Source organism: Sparus aurata, chromosome 3, assembly GCF_900880675.1.
Source record: "Sparus aurata chromosome 3, fSpaAur1.1, whole genome shotgun sequence".
NCBI lineage: Eukaryota > Metazoa > Chordata > Actinopteri > Spariformes > Sparidae > Sparus > Sparus aurata.
In genome coordinates, this window is record NC_044189.1 from 5,357,347 (window position 1) to 5,378,032 (window position 20,686).

At 40.4% G+C, this 20,686-nt stretch overlaps 1 protein-coding gene across 1 annotated transcript; it reads left to right on the top strand.

Annotated features, from left to right (window-relative positions):
- Nucleotides 1–4,367: 4,367 nt before the first annotated feature.
- Nucleotides 4,368–15,985, top strand: LOC115578993 (chitin synthase chs-1-like). Its single transcript, XM_030412426.1, has 22 exons — nt 4,368–4,384; nt 5,865–6,000; nt 6,252–6,440; nt 6,520–7,399; nt 7,818–8,001; nt 8,152–8,247; nt 8,758–8,919; nt 9,401–9,575; nt 9,710–9,811; nt 9,968–10,109; nt 10,234–10,434; nt 10,910–11,025; nt 11,586–11,754; nt 11,934–12,113; nt 12,203–12,481; nt 12,559–12,739; nt 12,832–12,866; nt 12,951–13,015; nt 14,031–14,141; nt 14,231–14,445; nt 14,545–14,638; nt 15,162–15,985. Exons 2-22 carry the CDS (start codon nt 5,926–5,928, stop codon nt 15,279–15,281), a joined length of 3,771 nt encoding a protein of 1,256 aa, XP_030268286.1. The 5' UTR covers nt 4,368–4,384; nt 5,865–5,925; the 3' UTR covers nt 15,282–15,985.
- The last annotated feature ends 4,701 nt before the right edge of the window (nt 15,986–20,686 follow it).

Consider the following 20,686-nt stretch of genomic DNA (forward strand, 5'->3'; position numbering starts at 1 on the left):
TGTACAGAGCACAGCGTACCTCACAGCCGATGTTTGATACAAATACCAAACAACTGTCAGCTTTGACTGAGAAAACAGTTTCCATCTCATCTAATTAAGTCCTATTTATTAATGCCATAATCATGTTATGCAGGACTCTGTGTTACATAAGATCTGTAGCTTCTTGTGCTGTAGCCACGACAACACAGTTCTGACAAAGACTAATCTGCAAAAGAGACTTTTTTTTAAAAACTTCTACTTAAAGAGAAAGTCCGACAGAAGCAGAGTCTACAGCTGAAGATAAACCAACACTTGTCGGTAACACTTTCTATGAAGCCCATTCTTATAACGCGTTATGATGCGATCATAATACGGTTATAATGAGGTTATAATGATTTATAATTGGTGTTATAATTACTTTTACATGTTCATGATGTGTTATAATAACAATTATAAACAGATTATAATTTTTTTATAATGTTTTATAAGGGTTCAACCATCATAATGTATCATAAAGTATTATAACTAATCTCTCATGATCGCATTATAATCACTATTATTATACTTTATAACGTGATTATAATTTATTATAAGTGTTATGTCAAATAATGGCCGTATGAGAGTGTATAATGCTTAAACAGTGGTTATAAACCATTATAAGAGGTCATTGGATGCTTTAAGTAAAGTGAGGACACTCTGGTGGCATCCAATGACCGCTTATAATGGTTTATAACCACTGTTTAAGCATTATACACTCTCATACGGCCATTATTTGACATAACACTTTTAATAAATTATAATCAATCAATCAATATAATACTTTATGATACATTATGATGGTTGAACCCTTATAAAACATTATAAAAAAATTATAATCTGTTTATAATTGTTATTATAACACATCATGAACATGTATAAGTAATTATAACACCAATTATAAATCATTATAACCTCATTATAACCGTATTATGATCGCATCATAATGCGTTATAAGAATGGGCTTCATAGAAAGTGTTACCACTTGTCTTCCTGATTATTATTAGTGGTGACTGGAGGCACTTTGTGGATGAGAAAAAAATCAGCTGAAACAGCAGCAGCAGTTACACAATCTCACAAGCTTTCAGTCATTGGTTTTGAAATATTCACCTGCTGCTGCTGCTGCTGCTGCTGCTGCTGCTGCCAGGAGGAGGAAGGAACTGAAACAAAAGATAACGATCAAAATCCCCACATAAACACACATGTAAACAGACTGTTACTCATCATCAGCAACAAAGAACACACCTAATTCATCAGAAAATGTCTTCATCGAACTTTCCTTTCACTTCCATTCAGACCTGATGTCTGTGTGAGTGTGTCAGCTGACTGGATGCAGCGCTGAGCTGGACAGAGGAGTGGCTGCAGCAGAAATATGTTTATTGACAAAACTGAAAGAGAAATGAACACATAAAGACAAAGTATAGTTCAAAAGACACATGAATGTCTGCATCGTAAACTGTTCTCTTATTCTCCCTCCATGCTTGTCACTGCAGGAGATGTTGAGATGTGACTCTGGTCATCGCAGGTCTCAGTGAAGCGATGGATCAATTAAACTGTTTTGTAGCTCAGGTGTCTGGTGACTCCTGGATAAAACACGCCATCAATACTTTCCGATATGTTGTTCTCTGGTAATTCTCCAAATCACTACCACAGAGCTCTGAAGATAGAATTACAGGTGTGCCACTTCTCCGGAAAAGGTTTTCCTCTCGCTAATGAAGGGAACGGACACAAGGAAATGAACCAGGCAGCTGACAGTGACACAGATGCTGCTGCTGCTGCTGCTGCTGCTGCTGCCAGGGGGAAGAAGGAAAATAAATAAAAGATACCAAGCAAACTCACCACATGAACCACAAAGGTTTATGAAACCTGCTGTCTACGTAAGTGTGTCAGCTGCCAGGATGCAGCGCTGAGCTGGACAGAGGAGTGGGTGCACCGAAACTATGTTTTTGACAAAACTGAAAGGGAAACGAACACATAAAGATCAAGTATAGAGCCGAGTTAAAAAGACACATAAGCGTCTGCATCGTGAATGTAACTGTTCGTATTCTCCCTGCATGCTTGTTACTGCAGGAGATGTTGAGATGTGACTCTGGTCATTGCAGGTCTCAGTGAACTGGTGGATCAATGAAACTGCTTTGTAGCTCAGGTGTCTGCTGACTTCTGGCCAAAACACACCATCAACACGGTCACATAATGGCTCAGAATTTTTGGCCTATTTTGATAACATATCAGAGTCTGTGTCTTAAGATAGATTTACAGGTGTGCCACTTCTCAGGGGAAAAAATTTTCTCTCCCTGATGAAGGAAACTGGCAAAAGGAAATAAATTCCCGGCAGCAGAGAATTTACCTGACCAGCATCAGAGAACTCCTGCATGCCTGCATCACAGTGGAATACTCATCTCCGAAACTGATTTGCAGGTGAACCTGTAATGTCCAAATTTAATCAATGTCCAGAAAATCTTGCACAAGAAAATCTAATGTTTGCTCCTGCCTCAATTTTCTGTCTCTCCAGCGGATGTTTAAGACAGACAGTTTATATATATCATATCATATGTCATAACGTGTTTTTTTAACTCTACTTCTTTTACACACGGTCGCATTTTTTTCTAATTTCAATAATTTCCACCTTGGAAATATACAACAAGGAAACCAGATTTTGATTAAATTTCTTACGGACATTCATGCTCCTCAGAGGGTGATCCCTAATGAATCTGTTTCCTGCTCCGCATTTTTTCATCATGCATCACCACTGAATGTTCAAAATGTCCTCTTGACCAACACGTGTGGCATGACAAGAACTAACCCGGACTCTTGTTATATTTGCTGTGGATATTCATGCTCCACAGAGGATGATTCCTTGCATTTTTGGGAGCTTTTTAACTTTCTTCCAGCACCACTATGAGGACAAACGTCCACTCCTGGACTTCAAATGTTACAATGTAATGCCACGTGACTGTGTCCTGGCTACAAAGTCATGCTCCCCAGAATATTTGGCGACACCATCAGAACAAATGTCATGTTCTGAGTCACAGCACATTATATTCATACTGAGGAATGGTGCGTTCATAATCTATAATTAGTGGAATACCGTCCAGCCTGAATTACTTGTGTTGGCATATTACGTAACAACTCCCTGCCTGACACTCTTTGCAATTTCGCAAATCGCAATTTCTCTCGTTAAATCCTGCATATTGGTGTTGGACCTCTGTTGAAACTTGCCTGAAAAGCTGGAGTTTGAAAGTGGCTCATTTTTTTTGCTTTGGCTCTTTTTCTGAACAGGAATAGCGCACAGTAGTGCGCATTCCTAAAGCACGAGATTTTGACTCTGCTCCTGTGGTGACGTTACCACAGGAGGCTACTTGCATATTAAGCATCGGCTCACAGCCGTCCTCAGCCAGACTTTGAGTGAGCACGCCAGATCTGCCTATTTCTCTGTCATTTTCACGCCATACATCGTGACCACCAGCATTAAAACTCAGGTCTTACATGTAAAACACGAGTATGAAAAAAAAGAATTTACCATTCAGAGACGTCCTGCTGTAAACGTGTCTCTTCCACCGTCTCTGCCTCTTCACTCTCCCGTTCGGGTTCCGACTCCGGCTCGTACATAAATGCCTGAATTCCGTCAGGTTCGTCATTTAGTGTGTGCGCCATGACAGCGGGCTGTTTATGTTTTGGAGTCTGTGTGCATGCAGGCTCGCCCCCCATTCCGGCTCTGTCCTTCCTGCGGCCAATCAACACGTGCCTCATTACATATTAATACAATGCACGTCCGGACCGGTCAAAACCTCGCGTGAGAAAGTCGCGGCATGAAAAAAGGGTCAGAACAAGCTCTATGTTTGATTTTTTTTTTTTTTTTTTTCTAATAAGTTTTAAGAATTGATCCAAAGCGATCCAAGAGGGACTGGATATGTGAAAAACCAGGTGATGACTCCTTTAAATTAAATAGTCTCTGAATTATATCAATATGAAGTGAGCTTCAGTTAGCTTCGACCACAAATGTTGTCAGAGGGAGACTTTTTACTGTGATACTCTGAGTACATTTCTGAGTCTGTACTCTATTACTTTTACTTGAGTAATGAAGTTGAATCAGTACTTCTACTTTTATCAAATAACTGATAATTGTAAGATGTTTTAATTTCTTGGTTAAAACTTTATTTTCTTGTTGCCTATCATAACAGTTATGTACTGAAAATTTGACCTGAATGACATTCATGGGCTGGAACAGTCACATGTTCTGAGCAGTGGGGGCGGGAACGAGTGTGCGAAGGTGTAACTCATGCAGGTGTGCTTTTAAAACATCTGTTGACCCAGAGGACATCCACTCATTAGCAGCGACAACCATGGAGGAGAGTAGAGACCTGCCCAAGTGAGTAGACACCGAACATATTTTCATTTTTCACAGAAGTTAATTTACAGCTGGTGTCAAAACAAAATGTTTAAACATTTGTAATTTTTATTTGGTAATTTGATATTTTTCTGCAGTCTCAAGTAAACAAGAGTAATTACTTATGCACCTGTAGATGAAGTTGAAATAATACTTCATAACTGTGGAAATTCTTCTGCTTATAACTGTGTTTAAAATAAAACACATTAATATCACAGCATGAGAGGAAATGTTTACCTAAACAGATGTTTTTTCTCCAGATTCTCTGTTTAAATTAAGACATATTCAATTTATCTAAAACTGCGTGTCTTGCTGTACGCAGACTTGTGGTGTGAATTTGCATTTAGCTGAGCTGACACCAGGCGTGATTGATGGCAGAAAGGACGACACCTTGTTGTGTTGTGTTGTTCAGAGCAGCAGTCCTGTTTGTCCAGAAGATTAGTGTTAATGGATCTTGTGTATTTTAGAGCGCTGTTAATAATTAATAACTTACTGGAGATTTATGTGTAAAGAAAGAGCATCCTTTCGTGTGTTTTCTTTTCTTTCTCTGAATCTGTTAAAGATATTCTGATCAGGTCAATTCTTAAACACGTCCTGTTGTTTTTACTGTTGTGCTCATGAGGCGAAACAGCAGATGTTGTTCCAGCTGTTTTAAACCGGACACTGTAGCAGGGATCTGTTATAAAAAATATCTTTTAATCTTGTACGCTCCTGCAGTTTAGCTTCAGAGAACATGTTTGAAATGGCAGAACATACAGTCACCTGTGTGTAATGGTCTCTGCGTCAGGACGCTTTGCTTCATATCATCCTCAAGCCGGTCAGACTCATGCATCTGAAACGGATCTTTATAAAAGTACCAACAGATTATCAGCGTCTGATGTTGCTGTAAATTATTCTCCACTCTTATTGTTGTGACATTTATAATTAATCCAGCATTAATGATCCTACCAGACTTGTCCTAATACTTGTCTTTACCCACTTAGTCCTTAAATCCACATTACTGAAGATTATTTATCAAAAACGCTTAAAAATAGTATGAAACCTGAAAACATATTACGCATAAACACTGCTCAGATTTAGTGATGGATATTGGGATATTTTAGTGTTTCACTTGACTGTTTATTCTGTTTTTATCTTTTTTTTTATTCTGTGTTTTGTGAAATAACGCAAAACATTTCATTGGCCTTTATTGGATATCCACGCACATCGGATATGCATCCATATCCCAACATCGCTGACTCGTTCTGAGTAGTGTATAGATATATAACGCTTCACCCATCTCAGCGTCTCTGACCCTCGGGTGTGCATTAAATACAGAGTAGGAATGAATAGCTTATAAAAAATGTGCCATGAGAAGCAGGTAGTCTTCAGTTATCAGTGTAGGCTGTAAGAATCAACATCATGTATCCAGAGTATCTACCTGTCACGTCATTTATCATCATCTGTCAATGTATTTATGAAGGAGGCCGTGGGACACCTGCCGGGAGGTCCCGATCATTGAAGATGAACAGACGCCATGGAAAATGATCAAACTTCTAAAGATCATCACTCTGTGTGCCGTCGGTGTGATTGTATTTGGATTGGCCCTCTGCAGCAAGGTTTGCTATTTTCTATTTTTCTACAGCTAGAAATATTAGAGAACTGACCCTTGATATTTGTGATTTCTTTTCAAAGTGTGTGCTTCATGGACAGGAATGGGTGACTTTCTTTGTTGAGGAGATTCTTGCACCCAGATATATCATGGTTCATACCTGTTATCACTCCTAAAGTCTAATTTGCTTTGGTGTTATTGCTCAACACAGGACTACATGAAGTTACCTGACATACAGTCACTTTTTACTGTTTTCAGACTTCTTTCCTCCTCCTCATCACCTTGTCTAATGAAGGCACAAAGACAATCCCAGATGAGCAGAAACCTGTTGTACTGCTGTGTATAGGCTGCTCTCTCATCACTTCCAGCGTCCTCATTTTACTCAAAAGCGTATGGAAGGCGTGTTACAAAACATCAAAGCTGCCAAGAAAAACGACAGCTGCAATGGTAAGACAAGAGACAACACTTCTTAGTTCATCTCATCTTTGACTGTCTAGTTGAATTCCCTCCTGCTTCTCCTCTCCAGGTTCTGTTCTTTGAGTTCCTGGTGTCTCTGGGTGCAGCGATTCTCACCATCGTAGCAATGCCGCACTTGGACATCGTGACCAACGTGACGATACTGAACAGCATAGCCATCTTCTCCGCGCTCCTACAGGTGGTCGCTCAGTGCACCGCCAAAGAAAGGAACCGCTTCCTGCTGCCGTCCATCACCGCCTTCATCCTCCTTGTGCTCGGTTACGTCCTGTTCCTCGTCTTATACATTATGAAAGATCCGTTTGATAACAAGATGGCCATTTGGGTGGGTCTGGCTGTTGGTGGGTCCTTCCTGGTGTCTTTCAACTGGTGGGAGAGCTACTTCAGACTGATTGGCACAAACAGCAGCTCCATCTTCCTCAAGAACCTGTGCAGAGACATGACAAAGTGCCAGAACATCCTGCACATCCTCTCCAGCCTGCTCAGGATCGCCGTGACCGCCTGTGTCCTCGGAGCCTATGTCCCTCTTGGCCAAATGGACTGGGACATAGTGAGGTCCATCCCAACACGCCAGACAAGAATTATTGCCATCATCATCGGGGTCCAGCTCATCTCCTCTGCTCTCTGCCACTGGTTTGCATTGGCAGCCTGTAAGATGCACGCACTGAGGCGATGCTTCATCCTGCCTCTGTACCTGGCCTCTCTGGCCGTCATGGTTCTGCTCGTCGTCCCCGTTATCGTTTACTATCAGGACTACAGAACGAGTCTGAACGGCACTCAAAGCATCAGCTTCACAGACTACTGCGATGTAGTTGTGGATGGAAGAAACCTCAGCTTGAACGGCAGCGTGTTCCCACATCTGGTTCTGGATGTGACACACACTCTGTGCTTCCTGGACATGTCCAAGATAACAGACATTGGCCTTCTGACAGGTAATAAAGCACCAACACTCTAAACATGCTCCACACTATTACTACTATAAGCAGTTCACCTTTCTTGGTAGATTTTTTTATTTAGAATACTTGTTTCAGTCGAGGATCCAGTACAGATAACTTAATTTGTTAGTATCAGTATCAGTATCATCTGAGTAAAATGTCTCAATATTTGTACTCCTGAAGCTCAATTTTAAGTTGTTTCTGTAAATAGTTTCTAATAAATAATAATTATAGCAACTTTTGATCAACCCGTATCAGTCTCAGGCTTAAATTAACAACCACCAGTTAGTCCCGCCCATTTTCTGTGAAGGTACCTCCCACTTTTGTAGTAGGTTAAACAGATACAGTAAATGGTGCACCTTGCAGTATCCAGAGTCAGAATCATCATCTAACATGTTTGTTGATCTTCCCTCAGGTTCGGCAGTGTCTTGGTGGCTTGGCCTTGTGTTGGCCACCCTCCATCTGTGGTACCTCAATTTGTATCGTATCCAGAGAACCCAAGACCTGTTCATCAGGAGGCTCTATGAAGGAGCCTTTATCGAGCAGTCTCTGCTACTCAACACCCGCTTCGACATCCAGACGAAACACAAGACAAGGAAGTAAGTGTTATCTGTCCTCGAAAGAAGAATTTAAAGCCATTCTTGTGCTTGGACTTAAATCTCAAGGCTGTTAGAGTGACACTTTCTCTTTTCCAAACAAAACTGTTTTAACAAAGTTTTCTTAAATTTGTAAAATCTTGTCATGTCAAGTTTTAGGCAAGATGACAAGACGATGCTGTATCTGTGCGCGACCATGTGGCACGAGACCTACGATGAGATGTTGAACATCATCATCTCGATATTCAGGTGAGTCACATGGAATCTTTTATGATATTTCATTCCTCTAACTCTCTGTTCACTTCAATGCATCATCAACCAAAAGGAAATTGGCATGCAATATATTATCCTATGTGCCATATTCCATTTTTGTCCCCATAACCCCAGTTTGCGGAAATGTTAATAGACTTCACAATCAGATTTGGTCATTTATGCTTTGTGAATGAGGCCCATTAAGTTCACCAAAAACTCTTCGCTTGACCAACATTTAGCATAACCAAGTGAATAGTAGCTTCATTACCATCTTCATCGTATCCCAGCTGCCAGACCATCTCAAGACAGAATTGTCCTTGACACTGTTGTTGAGGTAGTTGTTGCGGTGTTTGTAATACAGTATTGGATGCTGCAAGACCAAAGTGAAATGGTTTTCTCCCATTTTGACCTGGACTTCAGCTGAAACAAAGGGTTTCACAATGGACTCTTGACTACCACAAAATGTTATTTATTCAAGTGAATCTTACGTTTCTCTGAACACTGCAGATTGGACAAGTACAGACCAAAGATAGACCCAAAGTTCAACGATATGACCTTCGAAGCCCACATCTTCTTCGACGACGCATTCCAAGATGTTGAGGGAAGTCAGGGGCGTCAACTCAACAAATATGCAGAGAACCTGGTGGAAGTCTTCACGGAAGTTTATGGGTAAGTTTACCGAAGGTCAAGGTTAATTACTTAACTTTAGTTTTCCTTCCTACATTTGGACACACATTTCTGAACTTTCTACTTTAGTTTGAATGCATTTGAGGGGAATTATGGATAATTTCAATTTTGCGTCATTGCAAAGCATCTTGCCAACATCTCAAGATTGATTTCAACCAGATGTAGCAAGACGAAACATGATAAAAGATGTAACAAGAAGGAAACAGACAGAGAGGAAGACTGGAATGGGTAGAAAAGGCGCGTTAGTGCCCCCTACCTTTTCTCACCAACCTAAAAAGGTTCATATTTGAAGTCCTGGCAATGAATCTCAACAAATCTTATCGATTCTACCTTTAAGATTTATAGTCTTTAAATTCCATCAATATAAAGTGAGTTTCAGTTAGTTAGTTAGTTCTGACTGGACAGAAGAGGAAAACAGTTTTTAAGAAAGTTTAGATTATAATCAAAAGTGTTCTCTCATCAGCATCTTCAAAAACATCGACGAGAAGTTCTTCAAAAAGCACCAGCAGATCCCAGATCAGACGGTGGTGAGGACACCTTACGGAGGTCGTCTTGTGATCACCATGCCTCACGGGAACAATATTGTGGTTCACTTCAAGGACAAAGAGCTCATCCGCCACAAGAAGAGATGGTCTCAGGTAGGAAAATTATACATTAGAGCCCAGAGAACACATTTAGAGTTTACTTCATAATTAGAAATCGTTTCAAACTCAACAACCCTTGAATCATGAGAACTACTAGCTTTACTTCATTGTTATTTTTTATTTTCCAGATCATGTACCTCTACTATCTTCTTGGCTGGAAACTCATGACCAAATATTACCAACGCTGGCAGAACAAAGAAGATGAGCAGCAGCTGAGAGAAGAGGTCCAGGTGAGATAAAATTAACATGCAACACTGGTGATTTCTATTTTTTGAGTTTTGAAAAGTTTTCTGACTTTCCAACGATATGACCGTGACTGAATTTTTGCACATTTTGTGAACTGTTCCTTTGATGTTAAACAATGGAAACCGTGCCTGTTCCTTCAGAGAGAGAAGCGCAACACCTACCTGCTGGCTTTAGACGGAGACACAGATTTCCAGCCGGCTGCTGTGATGCTGCTCATCGATCGTCTGAGAATGTACCCTCGCGTTGGGGCAGCGTGTGGCAGGATTCACCCCACTGGATCAGGTGGGCGCATTGTACAAGCTGGAAATCCAACAATTACATTTACATCTACTTTTAGAGTGAGTAGCATTAGGCCTATAATTGTGTTTAGGTTTACAATATTTCTGTGTTGTGGTTTGCTCTACAGGTCCTGCAGTGTGGTTCCAGAAGTTTGAGTATGCTGTCAGTCACTGGCTGCAGAAGACAGCAGAGCACGTGTTTGGCTGCGTGCTGTGCAGCCCCGGCTGCTTCAGTCTGTTCAGAGCAGAGGCGCTGATGGACGACAACGTGATGAAGAGATACTCAACCAAGGCCACAGAGGCAAGCCACTACATCCAGTACGACCAAGGTAACAGATGCTGTTCGATGGGACCTCCTCTTTCTCTAAAAAAGAAGGGTCATTACTTTTGCGAATCTTGCTTTGGTGCCAGATTGTGGTGGAAGCTGCTTTGAAGTCAATGGCAGAAAAACAAACATGAACCCAACATAAACATGGCGATATGGTGATATGGCTTCAACATCTCACAACATGCTGGTATTTGTGATAAAAGGTAAGATTACGTGAAAGGCATGGCACTTGGTAAGGCTGATTTCTTCTGTTCGGACTTACTGGAGGCATTTCTTCAACAGAAATCATAGGACATAGATATGTTGGGTTTTAGTGTGTTTCTCCCATTGACTTCAATACAACTGGCCCGACCATCTGGTCCCAAAGCTAAATTCTGTGATGTAATGACCGTTCCGTCGTTATCAAGTTCCTTGTTTCTCACTCAGTCATGGTGATAGCTTTCACAATCAGTCTATCCATCTTCCGTTCTCTGCAGGTGAGGATCGCTGGCTTTGCACTCTGCTGATGAAGCAAGGCTGGAGGGTGGAGTACAACGCAGCATCTGATGCTTACACCAACGCACCCGAGGACTTCAAGGAACTCTACAACCAGGTGAGTGTTGCAGCTGATCAGAACGTTCCCGCAAAGATTTGACTAGCTGATATATTTCTGTGAGTTGGGACCGATGTGATCCAATATCGTTATACGTGGATGATGCCTACGTAATTCACTCATCTGATATCAGACTCTCCAAATTCAGATTCCATTGTCTATTTATATGAATCATAAAAATGTACATTTTAGAGATATGATATACAACATTTCTGCATTCTTATGCCTAGAAATGGCTGAAGCTATGGTTTATATTTTGCTGATTTGTATACTTGGATTATCCGAAATGTTCCCCGACAATGTTCAAACCCAGAAAAGTTGTAAAAAAAAAAGTTGTACCTGTAAATTACTCAAGGGATGTTTAATTTGGTGGCCTTTTGTTATAACTTTCAGCAAACATCCTCTTCAGGTATTGGAATCAGATCAGAACTGAAGAAAAGCAGATCGGCGCACCTCTAAAATTTGCTTCCAAAATTCAGTATCTGCATATCAGTGTCTATGAATGCGGATCTAATTGCTTACAAGTTGTCAGATTCACAAAGATTATTTCACATCTCCAGCGTCGACGATGGGGGCCGTCCACAATGGCCAACGTGGTGGATCTGCTAGGCTCCGCAAACGTAATTTCTAGGAAGAACCCGTCCATGTCCAAACCCTTCATGTTCTACCAGCTGTTTAACATCACTTCAGCCATCCTTGCCCCCGCCACCATCTGCCTTCTGATTGCAGGTTGGTATTATGTGTTTGAGGGATGTACAACCTTTTGGGAACTTTTGAGATCAACTTGACTTGAACCAGACATGATCGTCTCACCATTGTTTCATTTCTATGTATATAAATGCAAAAATATAAAAGGAAGACGAACATTAACTCCTGTCTGTTTGTGCCTCCTCTACTGTGCTCTCCAGGTAGTTTTACCTTCATCGTCAGTATTGACGGCACCGTTGCCCTGGTCCTGGCTGTGATTCCCCCTGCCATCTACTTGGGTCTTTCTTTCAAACTCAAGGCAGACACTCAGATCCAAATTGCAGCTATCATGAGTATAATATACGCATTCCTCATGTTGGTGGTGACCATGTCCATTATCGGTAAGTTATATTCAAACAAGTACAACTTATTGCAGACCTTCAAGTTGCTATAAATTCTAAAAATTCTCAATATTTCCATATTTCTTCAGGTTCGATGGTGAAGGACAAAACTATCCTGACGCCCAGCAGCCTTTTCGTCGTCATCATGGCCATCATTTACATCATAACTGCATTATTGCATCCTCAGGAAATCCAGCTGGTGTTCCATGGCTTTCTCTACATCCTCTGCATCCCCAGCGCCTACCTCCTGCTCACCATCTACTCCATGGTGAACATGAACAACGTGTCCTGGGGCACCCGGGAGACGAAACCTGCTGCCGGAGCCAGCAAGTCTGAAGCCACCGAGCCAAAAACAACCGCCCAGAAAGGTAGATACCAGTTGAATGTAATTATTACTAATTATCGTTTGTGACGACTTAACTAAATCTGATCTCCACCTTCGCAGCTAAAAGCACCTTCAACCGGCTCTTCTCATGGGTCAAGTGTTGCAAGAAATCCAGCCGCGAATCTAGAGAAAGACAGGTCATTGTCAGCCAAGAGGACATGGACCCAGAGTCCGCACAGCCTGAACTCCTGCCCCAAAACACTATTGTGGAGGACATACAGATACAGGAGGAAGCACAGAGGTAAGATCTGACGGTGGAACACCCACTGAATAGAAAGTGTCAGTAATACAAAGTGTGACATGATACTTAAAATGTATCTGATTGTGTTTCAGACAAGTGGAGCCTGACTTCAACCACCCTGTCCAATGTAAGTCCAAACAATTTGGAAAAAAATGTCACACTTGCTAATTTGATGTTATCTAACACCCTCATGTCTTGCTCCTTTTCCCAGGTTGGGTCACACAACTCAAGAATGTGTCCAATGATATGCAGCTACAGGAAGAGTCACTCGACAAGGTGTGTATGTCTCTAATTATCAGGTTGGCATTATTATCCAACGATCAATACAGCAGGAACAAAGACGCTGCCCTTTTTTTCCTTCACGCAGTCATCTTTGTTTTCAAAACCTGCCTACCCACAATGCAACGTAGCCATTGAATGCCACAAATATGCTGTAGTACTCCCCAAGTTGGTTGAGTCACCCTTTGATATGACATTGAGGCACTGATCTCTTTGCTGTAGCTATCTTGTCGCTGTTAGCATGTAGCTCAGTTAGTTGTCGAGCCAAGTCAGCCTGCTGTCTGCCTTGACCAAGACCTCAGGCCACAACGTAAGTCACGGCGGGCCACAGGGCTCGGCAACCTCCAGATTAACACAGCTGGACAACGACCTGGGACTGAACACAGCGTCTGAGACTGACTGATGACAGTTTGGAGACAGGGGACAAAGTACAGAGGTGATTTACAGAGAGGGAAATGAGTGAGAGAGAGAGTGAGAGAGTCAGGCGTTGATGCAAAATAATTTTCACATCACAGTTTGTTTGTTTTTACCAAACCAGAAGCGACTGAAGACTGAAAACCAAGAATGTTCTGACTGGTTTAATTTTGTTCATGTCAAGTTTCAATGACGCGTGTTTTACGATGACATAACGAGGCAAGTAACTCATCTTACTTCTGTGAAAGACAGAAAAGTTCATTCAGGAAGGAAACATAGGTGTAAAATATCTTGTTTCCTGACAATTAATGAGTTTATTTTGTTTACTTATTGGACTAGTGAACTCAATGCTCGCATACATTTACCAGCTGAAACTACGACAACAATCGTCCTATGTCCTCTTGAGATACAAAGTTGAATTAGGAAACAGACAGATATTTAGCACGCTAACTTCAGTATAAACAGCACAGAGACATCTTTGACCTGATGTTTTAACTCAAATTCTGGTCACATCTTACATATTGCTCCTTTGAACAGCTTCAACATATAGTGCATTCATAATATAATTAATTGAAAGGGTCTCTGTGTTCTTCTGTAGACAGAGGAGGACTTCTGGAAAGAACTTCAGGAGAAGTACCTGAAGCCACTGGACGACGACAAAGAGAAACAAAAGAAGATGGCTGATGACCTGCGGGAGCTGAGAAACAAGGTGTGTGCGGAGCTCAACTATCGCTCACATCTAACAAAAAACAACGGCACAGTTCATTTTATTAATCTTGTCTTTCTCATCACGCGTAGATAAACTTCGCTTTCTTCATCATGAACGCGCTGTGGCTGGTGGCAACATTCACCCTCCAGTTCCTCAAGGCCACCGTCTCCATCACGATCCCCGTTTTGGACCTCGAGCTCGAGGACACCGGACGAGACGTAGAGATCGATCCCATCGGCTTCATGTTCATTCTGGGGTTTGCTTTGTCGGTGCTGCTTCAGTTCTTTGGCATGCTGTACCACAGGTGACCACTCACATCAAATTACTTCTTGATTTGAATGATGTTCACGTATCTGTCAGCCTTTCTAAAACGATCCAACTCTCTTGTTCTGTCTTCACCTAGAGTCTTAACTCTGATACATTATGTTGCCTTCCTGGACACGGAGCCCAAAGAGCAAAAACCTGAAAGAGAAGAACTATACGAGGCGGGAAAAAAGGTATTTACACTTTGCTGCTACATGTTTCTACTATCGCTGTCGCTTCTTTTATTGCACCTACTGTGTCTGCTAGTCCATAAATTACTATTTTAACAACTTGCAATGACCCAAGAACTACTGATAATTTGTGCAAAGTACTAAATAACCCAAAACTTAATTTTCTATACCATTCAGTTTACTAAGATTCAGTGTACCATGAGTCACAAATTAATGTTGAGACTTGCTGCGATGACATTCGTAGTAGTAACCTCGATCCAACAGCATTCTCCACACAAGTACGATCCATCTCGCTCCAATTATTTAACTATGCTTCGTGTAGGCGGCTAACAGAAAAAAATAACTATTTAATTGCCCTGCACATACTTCCTTTAATTACCGAAACACACAGAGGCTGAATTTACAGCCGTGAGTCGAGACACGCCCTCATGCCGCTGTGGTTAGACGAGAAGAATCAGTTCAGTCACCTTTTGCTCCAGGTGTGGTGGTTTTCATGTGCACTGATGATCCTTCAATCTCCTCCCAGGTCGACTCTGCGTCTCAAGCTAACACCAACTCCACCTACCAGGAAGAGTCTGAAGCTGAAGACAGTGATTTTGATGAAGTGCTGTACACAAGAGGATACGATGGGGGGACAAGTGTGTGAACACTGTCTGCCCAACTAACACATTTTAGCACTTATAAAATATCCACTGTATGTGAGATTTTGATCCGAACTGTATTATTTATTTTTAGATTTTAGATAAGTTATTTATATTCATCTTGCAGTGAAACAGTTGCAGAGTGACAAACTGGATGTATTGTGATGAATATTGACAGAACAAGTGAGTCAGTGATATGTTGTGTTGTGCAAATGAAGGACCTGGACATCATCAGTACATTTACCACTGTCTGTTCAATCTATGAAGGATCTGCATGCTGTAAATATTTATTTAGTTTGCTGCGTCTGTGTTTAATGTGAAGTGGATTGAATGAAGCATTAGGAATAATGTGAAGAGAAATAACAGTGTTTGCACTAAGGACGTCCGTTGAATGTTGAAAAAAAAAAAATCAGGAATATCTGGTTGTAAGTCGGGAAAGACATCAGGTGAAGTCTTAAATCAGGGAAATGATGAAGTGCAATATCACTAGTCATCCTTATCAAGTATATTTACATCTGCGCCGTGTTTAAAACATTTACAAATCCAGTGCTTACTTACAATGTTTTTTCTAGACTGTCATTAAATGACAAGCAAACAAATGTTGGTATATTTATTTTGCACTTGTGTTTTTCTGAGGGGTAATAAATAAGCTACTGGGGACATGATGTGCATCAGAGGAGGCACGTCAGTCACTAAACTGTAACAAGAACCTGATTTCTGTTTGTATTTATTTGTGAATGAAGGAAAATAAAATTTAACTGATGTAAATATTTGTTTTTCTTGCTGTTATCAAATGGTGTGCTGTGGATTAAATGTGGGAAGTAGAGTACAAATACCTCATCATTTTTTTAGGTATCTGTACTTGAATATAATTATTTTTCTGACCACATTTGAACACAAATATGTGAACTTTCTCTTCCTTGCATTTTTCAAGACAGGCTTTATATTTTAGTTTGAATGCAATTGAGGGGAATTATCGATTATTTTTTGTTTGCATCATTGCATGCCGCCTTTCCAACATCATCATATCATGAACAAGGTGTAGCAAAAAAGAAAGTACACAAAAGACTGGAATGGGGAGAAGCCGTCTGCTTGGATTATTTTATTTTCTGACTTTGTTGCTGCTCAGGACGCATTACCAACCCAAACTGTGGTGATTTGACGTCCTGGGAATGAAACTCAACAATCAACTGTCGTTGTGGTGCGTTTAGGAATAGCTGGGACAAATCCTACTGATTCTACCTTTAAAATCATAAGTCTATATAGATGTTCATTAGCAGTGATGTTTGTTTAACTGTATGTTACAGCAGGCACATTTGTGTTTATCTGCCCTAAAAGAGCTTAATTTACTGCACACTAGCCGTAAACTAAAGTTAGTGACCAATGGCAAACATCAGGGTTGTATATTCTCAGTCCACTCACCAGAGACTCGACTTCTCTCTCTTCTTTTTCCCCCTCTCCTCTCTGTAGTGTTATGTTTGTGAAGTAAAGTACATTTCATCTCCAGCTCCATTCAGCAATCAACATCACTGAACATTAGAAAATGGAGATCAGCTCTGCGGATCACTGCTGCAGTCAAGTTAATAAACAGGAGTGAAGATAAATCCACTTTTTAATCCCTAAAATCTTGCATGTTGAATCCTTCAGAAAGCTCCACTACAGACTCAAAAACAACACAAGCTTTTACAGCTATATTCTTGATCTTTGCTCAACAATCAGGGGTTTTGCTCAGCGAAGTAATAACTGTGACTTCTTGGACTTGGTTATGTAACCCAAGTCTCGCTTTCAGAAACAGCAGATAACATGTTCTGTATTTGTGACAAAAGGTCATATTAAATGTTATGGTGTTGTACTTGGTGGGATGTGGCATTCTATTTTTTCTTAAGGGAATTTCCCTGTGTTCTTGCGCCGGGCATCCCTTTCCTTGCAGGTTTACATAACTAGTGTTCTTTTTTCTAAGCAGATTGCCTAATATGCAACGAAGTGAAACCTTTCGGCCTACAACTTCCAGAAACATCTGAAAAACATGTTAAAAACAGCCAGATAAGCGACAATCACGGAAGTTGTGTGGGGAAAAGACAAACCCAGTCGATGATGCTTTACATGCACAACTGGGAGGCTTGCTATTGGTCTGGAATTGGTCGGGATTGAAAATAGAAATACAAGTTACAGTATGTTTAAAAAAAAAAAAGCCCATTTAGAGAATGACTATGGTAAGATTAAAAAGTGCATCACAGAGCATATGAGCTCTCTTAATGTTTTTAATCATAGAAGTGATTAAATCCAGCAAAAACGTCTGTATCTCAACAATTTATTTCACCATGTCAGTTTGATCATTTGTCAACAGAGTTACTGTGAACAGATTCCCATGAAACGTTGTTGGAGCATGAGTCTGTCGTTTTTATGTTTGTTTTCTTTTTAAACTTTTGTTATCTTAAGCAGCATTTTTTTTTTTAAGGAGGCTGACTGAGAACCGTTTGATCAAATCTAAAAAGAAAAATCCTTATCAAAGTATGTTTTATTTGATGTTGGATCAGGCTTGATTGATAAGCAGATGACCTATTGTTCAGTGAAGAGAAAATTGTGATGATTTGGTTTGGTAATCTAGAGTCTGACCTACTTCCCGAAACATCTCACAACATGCTGGCATTTGTGATAAAAGGTCAGATTAAATAAAAAGCACTTAGTTAGATTGATCGGCTGATTTCTTCTGTTGCGACTTGTGTTCCTGACTTCCTGAATACCACTCTTACACCATCATTACATGCAGGTTCCTTTCATCTTGCCAGGAGAGATTTCCTCTCTGTTTCTTTTTTCCTTGCGTGTCATGTTTGTCATCACAAATGTGTCAATACATTTTAAATTAGACACATTGTTTGTTTTTTTTTCCACAGTTGATAACTGAAGTTGCTACGGAGCGAGACATCTCGTCTCTTGCTAACCTTGAGAGTTTCACATGGACAGTACCGATCAGGAAGGTGACAAACACGGAAGCCAACAGTTGTTTTATCTTTTATTTTTGACTCTCTGGCCAACTTTATTTTATGGACAGATTGTTCCTTCTGGTAATTTGTGGAGGAAAGGCTCCTGTTCGCAGTGTAATTGCAGTTTCATTAGCGAAACAGTTGGAGTTCCCCCGTTTGGTCACTGTAGTATCGGCCCTCTCTATCATTTGTGGGAAACAAATCATTGGCTGAAGTTCTTTAATTTTCTGGAGGCATTTCTTCATCAGAACAGAACTTTACACCAAGGGAAGACGCAGATATTTCCCTGCGGTTTGGCCTCTAATTTAGACGAAAACCCAGTTTTTATGACAGAAAACGATTATTTCTAAAAACTCTGGCCGAAGTGGAGATTTCTGATAACATCGGTTATGTGTTGCCGTGTCAACTGGGAAAAACTGGGTTTAAGGTTCTCAAACGTCACATTATGCGCCAGAAAATGCTTAATGTCATGTGAGCGCTCTATGTTTGCAGTTTGTTTGAAAGGAACAGAAAGTCGCTCGTGTTATTAGTTGTTGATTCTGAGGATTCTGATTGGCTTGAATGGCTTTATCTTTCTCCCTACACTGCCGCCCAAAGGTTTGGCATGGTTATAATGGCGCTCGATGGCGTATATATGCGGGTTGATGTAAATGACAACTTTTTTGAAAACGATGTTGTGTGCACAAAGTTATTATTGAAAACGGAGGGGGGGAATATTCGTTTCTCTAAATACCCGGCTATGTGTAAATGTGGCCTCAGACGACGTAGATATGTTGGGTTTTGAAGCGTTGGGTTTTGAAGCGTTTCTCTCATTGACTTCAGACTTCAGTCACAGTTTGGCCCCAAAGCAAGATTTGGTGACGTAATGACACATCAGCCTCATTATCAGTGTCTCTCCACCTGCACCTCGTTTAAAATCCTTGTTTTCTGTTTCCTTGTTTTTTTTTGTTTTGGTCCTCCTGTCAGTCCTGAACCTTTGCATTAAAGAAATTCAGGTGAGAAAAAGTTATAATATTGTGGTGTTTTCAAATTCCTATAGATCAACTGCCACCGTTCAAACAAGTCTAAAACCGCATCTGTACTTCGAGTAGTTCGACGAAAGCTTAGTGCAGATTCATCACACGTGCCAAAGAAATATAGATTAATTAACATCCTCCGAGGGTGTCACCTGAACATAGTGTGATAACCACAGCCTTCAGTCTAGAACATCTAACACCCGTTCATAATAATTACAAGGGAAGGGAGAACATATTCGGGTGTGTTCTCCCTATTTTCTTTGATTGCTTTTACCTTTTTTAATGATGAATGATGAATGTAGGTCAGTGTATTATTATAAGGCAGTGTGTAGCATCTTTGTTGTCAGTAGCAGCAAATAAACACACACAACATCACAACATCTTCAATGTTATTCAGACGGAATCTCATATATTATTTACACGAGCGTTTAATTTAGAATGATTATCAGTTCTTGATCCCTCTGATGTGACATCTTTCTGTGTTTCTACATTTGCCGTTCTGTCTTCTTGTGTTAACTCACCGCAGACGAGACTTCTTTGTGTTTGTCTCGACTATTGACTGTTTAGTCCGTAACATTAACTTCCTGAGCTTCCTGAATTTGCTTGTTTGTGAAAGCACTTTGTAAACTCTGTTTTTAAAGGTGTGACATCAAATTTCTTTTTTTATTGTTCCTTTTTTTAAATTTGTGGCCATCTAAGTCTAAATGTCACTGTACATTCATGGACGTGTCGGTCACATTCAAGTTGATTTAAAACATTTAAACAAATAACTTAGTAAGTCAGCCAATTTGGAGAAAATGCAGCAAGGCTTTTGCATATCAGACTCGAATATGAGGATTAATTATAAATTCTGTATCCATGTTTTTTTTCCAATAATCTCTCCTGATGTAACATTTCTATTCTTGGATCAAACAACTGTAACATGGCCTATTTCTCATTCTGATGTCATAGTAAACTTTTGAAAGGTAAGTTACTGATTAAATAAATAAAAACTTACCCTCACAATTATTTTGTTTGTGTTCTTTATCTAATTAGGTCATTGAAATTGTCACCTGTAACTCGTGTAATGTTTACTGAACGACCTGTGTGAACAACAATGACGTCAAACAACTTATAATCCTCTTTAAATTACTGCTCTAAACTCGGTATGTGGCATTTCCATCCGCCACCAACATAAAAGAGCCACTGCACCTGAGAGGACAGCAGGCATTACTACTGTCACCTCAAGGCAACAAACTTCTGATTTGACCCTGTTCTGTGTTGTGTACGTTCTCCAACTGTCCCAGTTTTGCACGATGTGCATATATGGGCGTTGTGATGGCAGCATAATGTTGAAGCAAACACACTGGTGGTAACTTTTATTATTATTGTTTATTTAGATAACTTTTTTTTAATATCATGCTCTTTTAG

Excerpts from the sequence above, each read along its gene's own strand:
- LOC115578993 (XM_030412426.1), top strand. The coding sequence starts at position 5,926 with ATGATCAAACTTCTAAAGATCATCACTCTGTGTGCCGTCGGTGTGATT. Across the intron at positions 6,441-6,519 it reads GAAAAACGACAGCTGCAATG|GTTCTGTTCTTTGAGTTCCT; the intron begins GTAAGACAAGAG and ends TCTCCTCTCCAG. Across the intron at positions 7,400-7,817 it reads AGACATTGGCCTTCTGACAG|GTTCGGCAGTGTCTTGGTGG; the intron begins GTAATAAAGCAC and ends ATCTTCCCTCAG.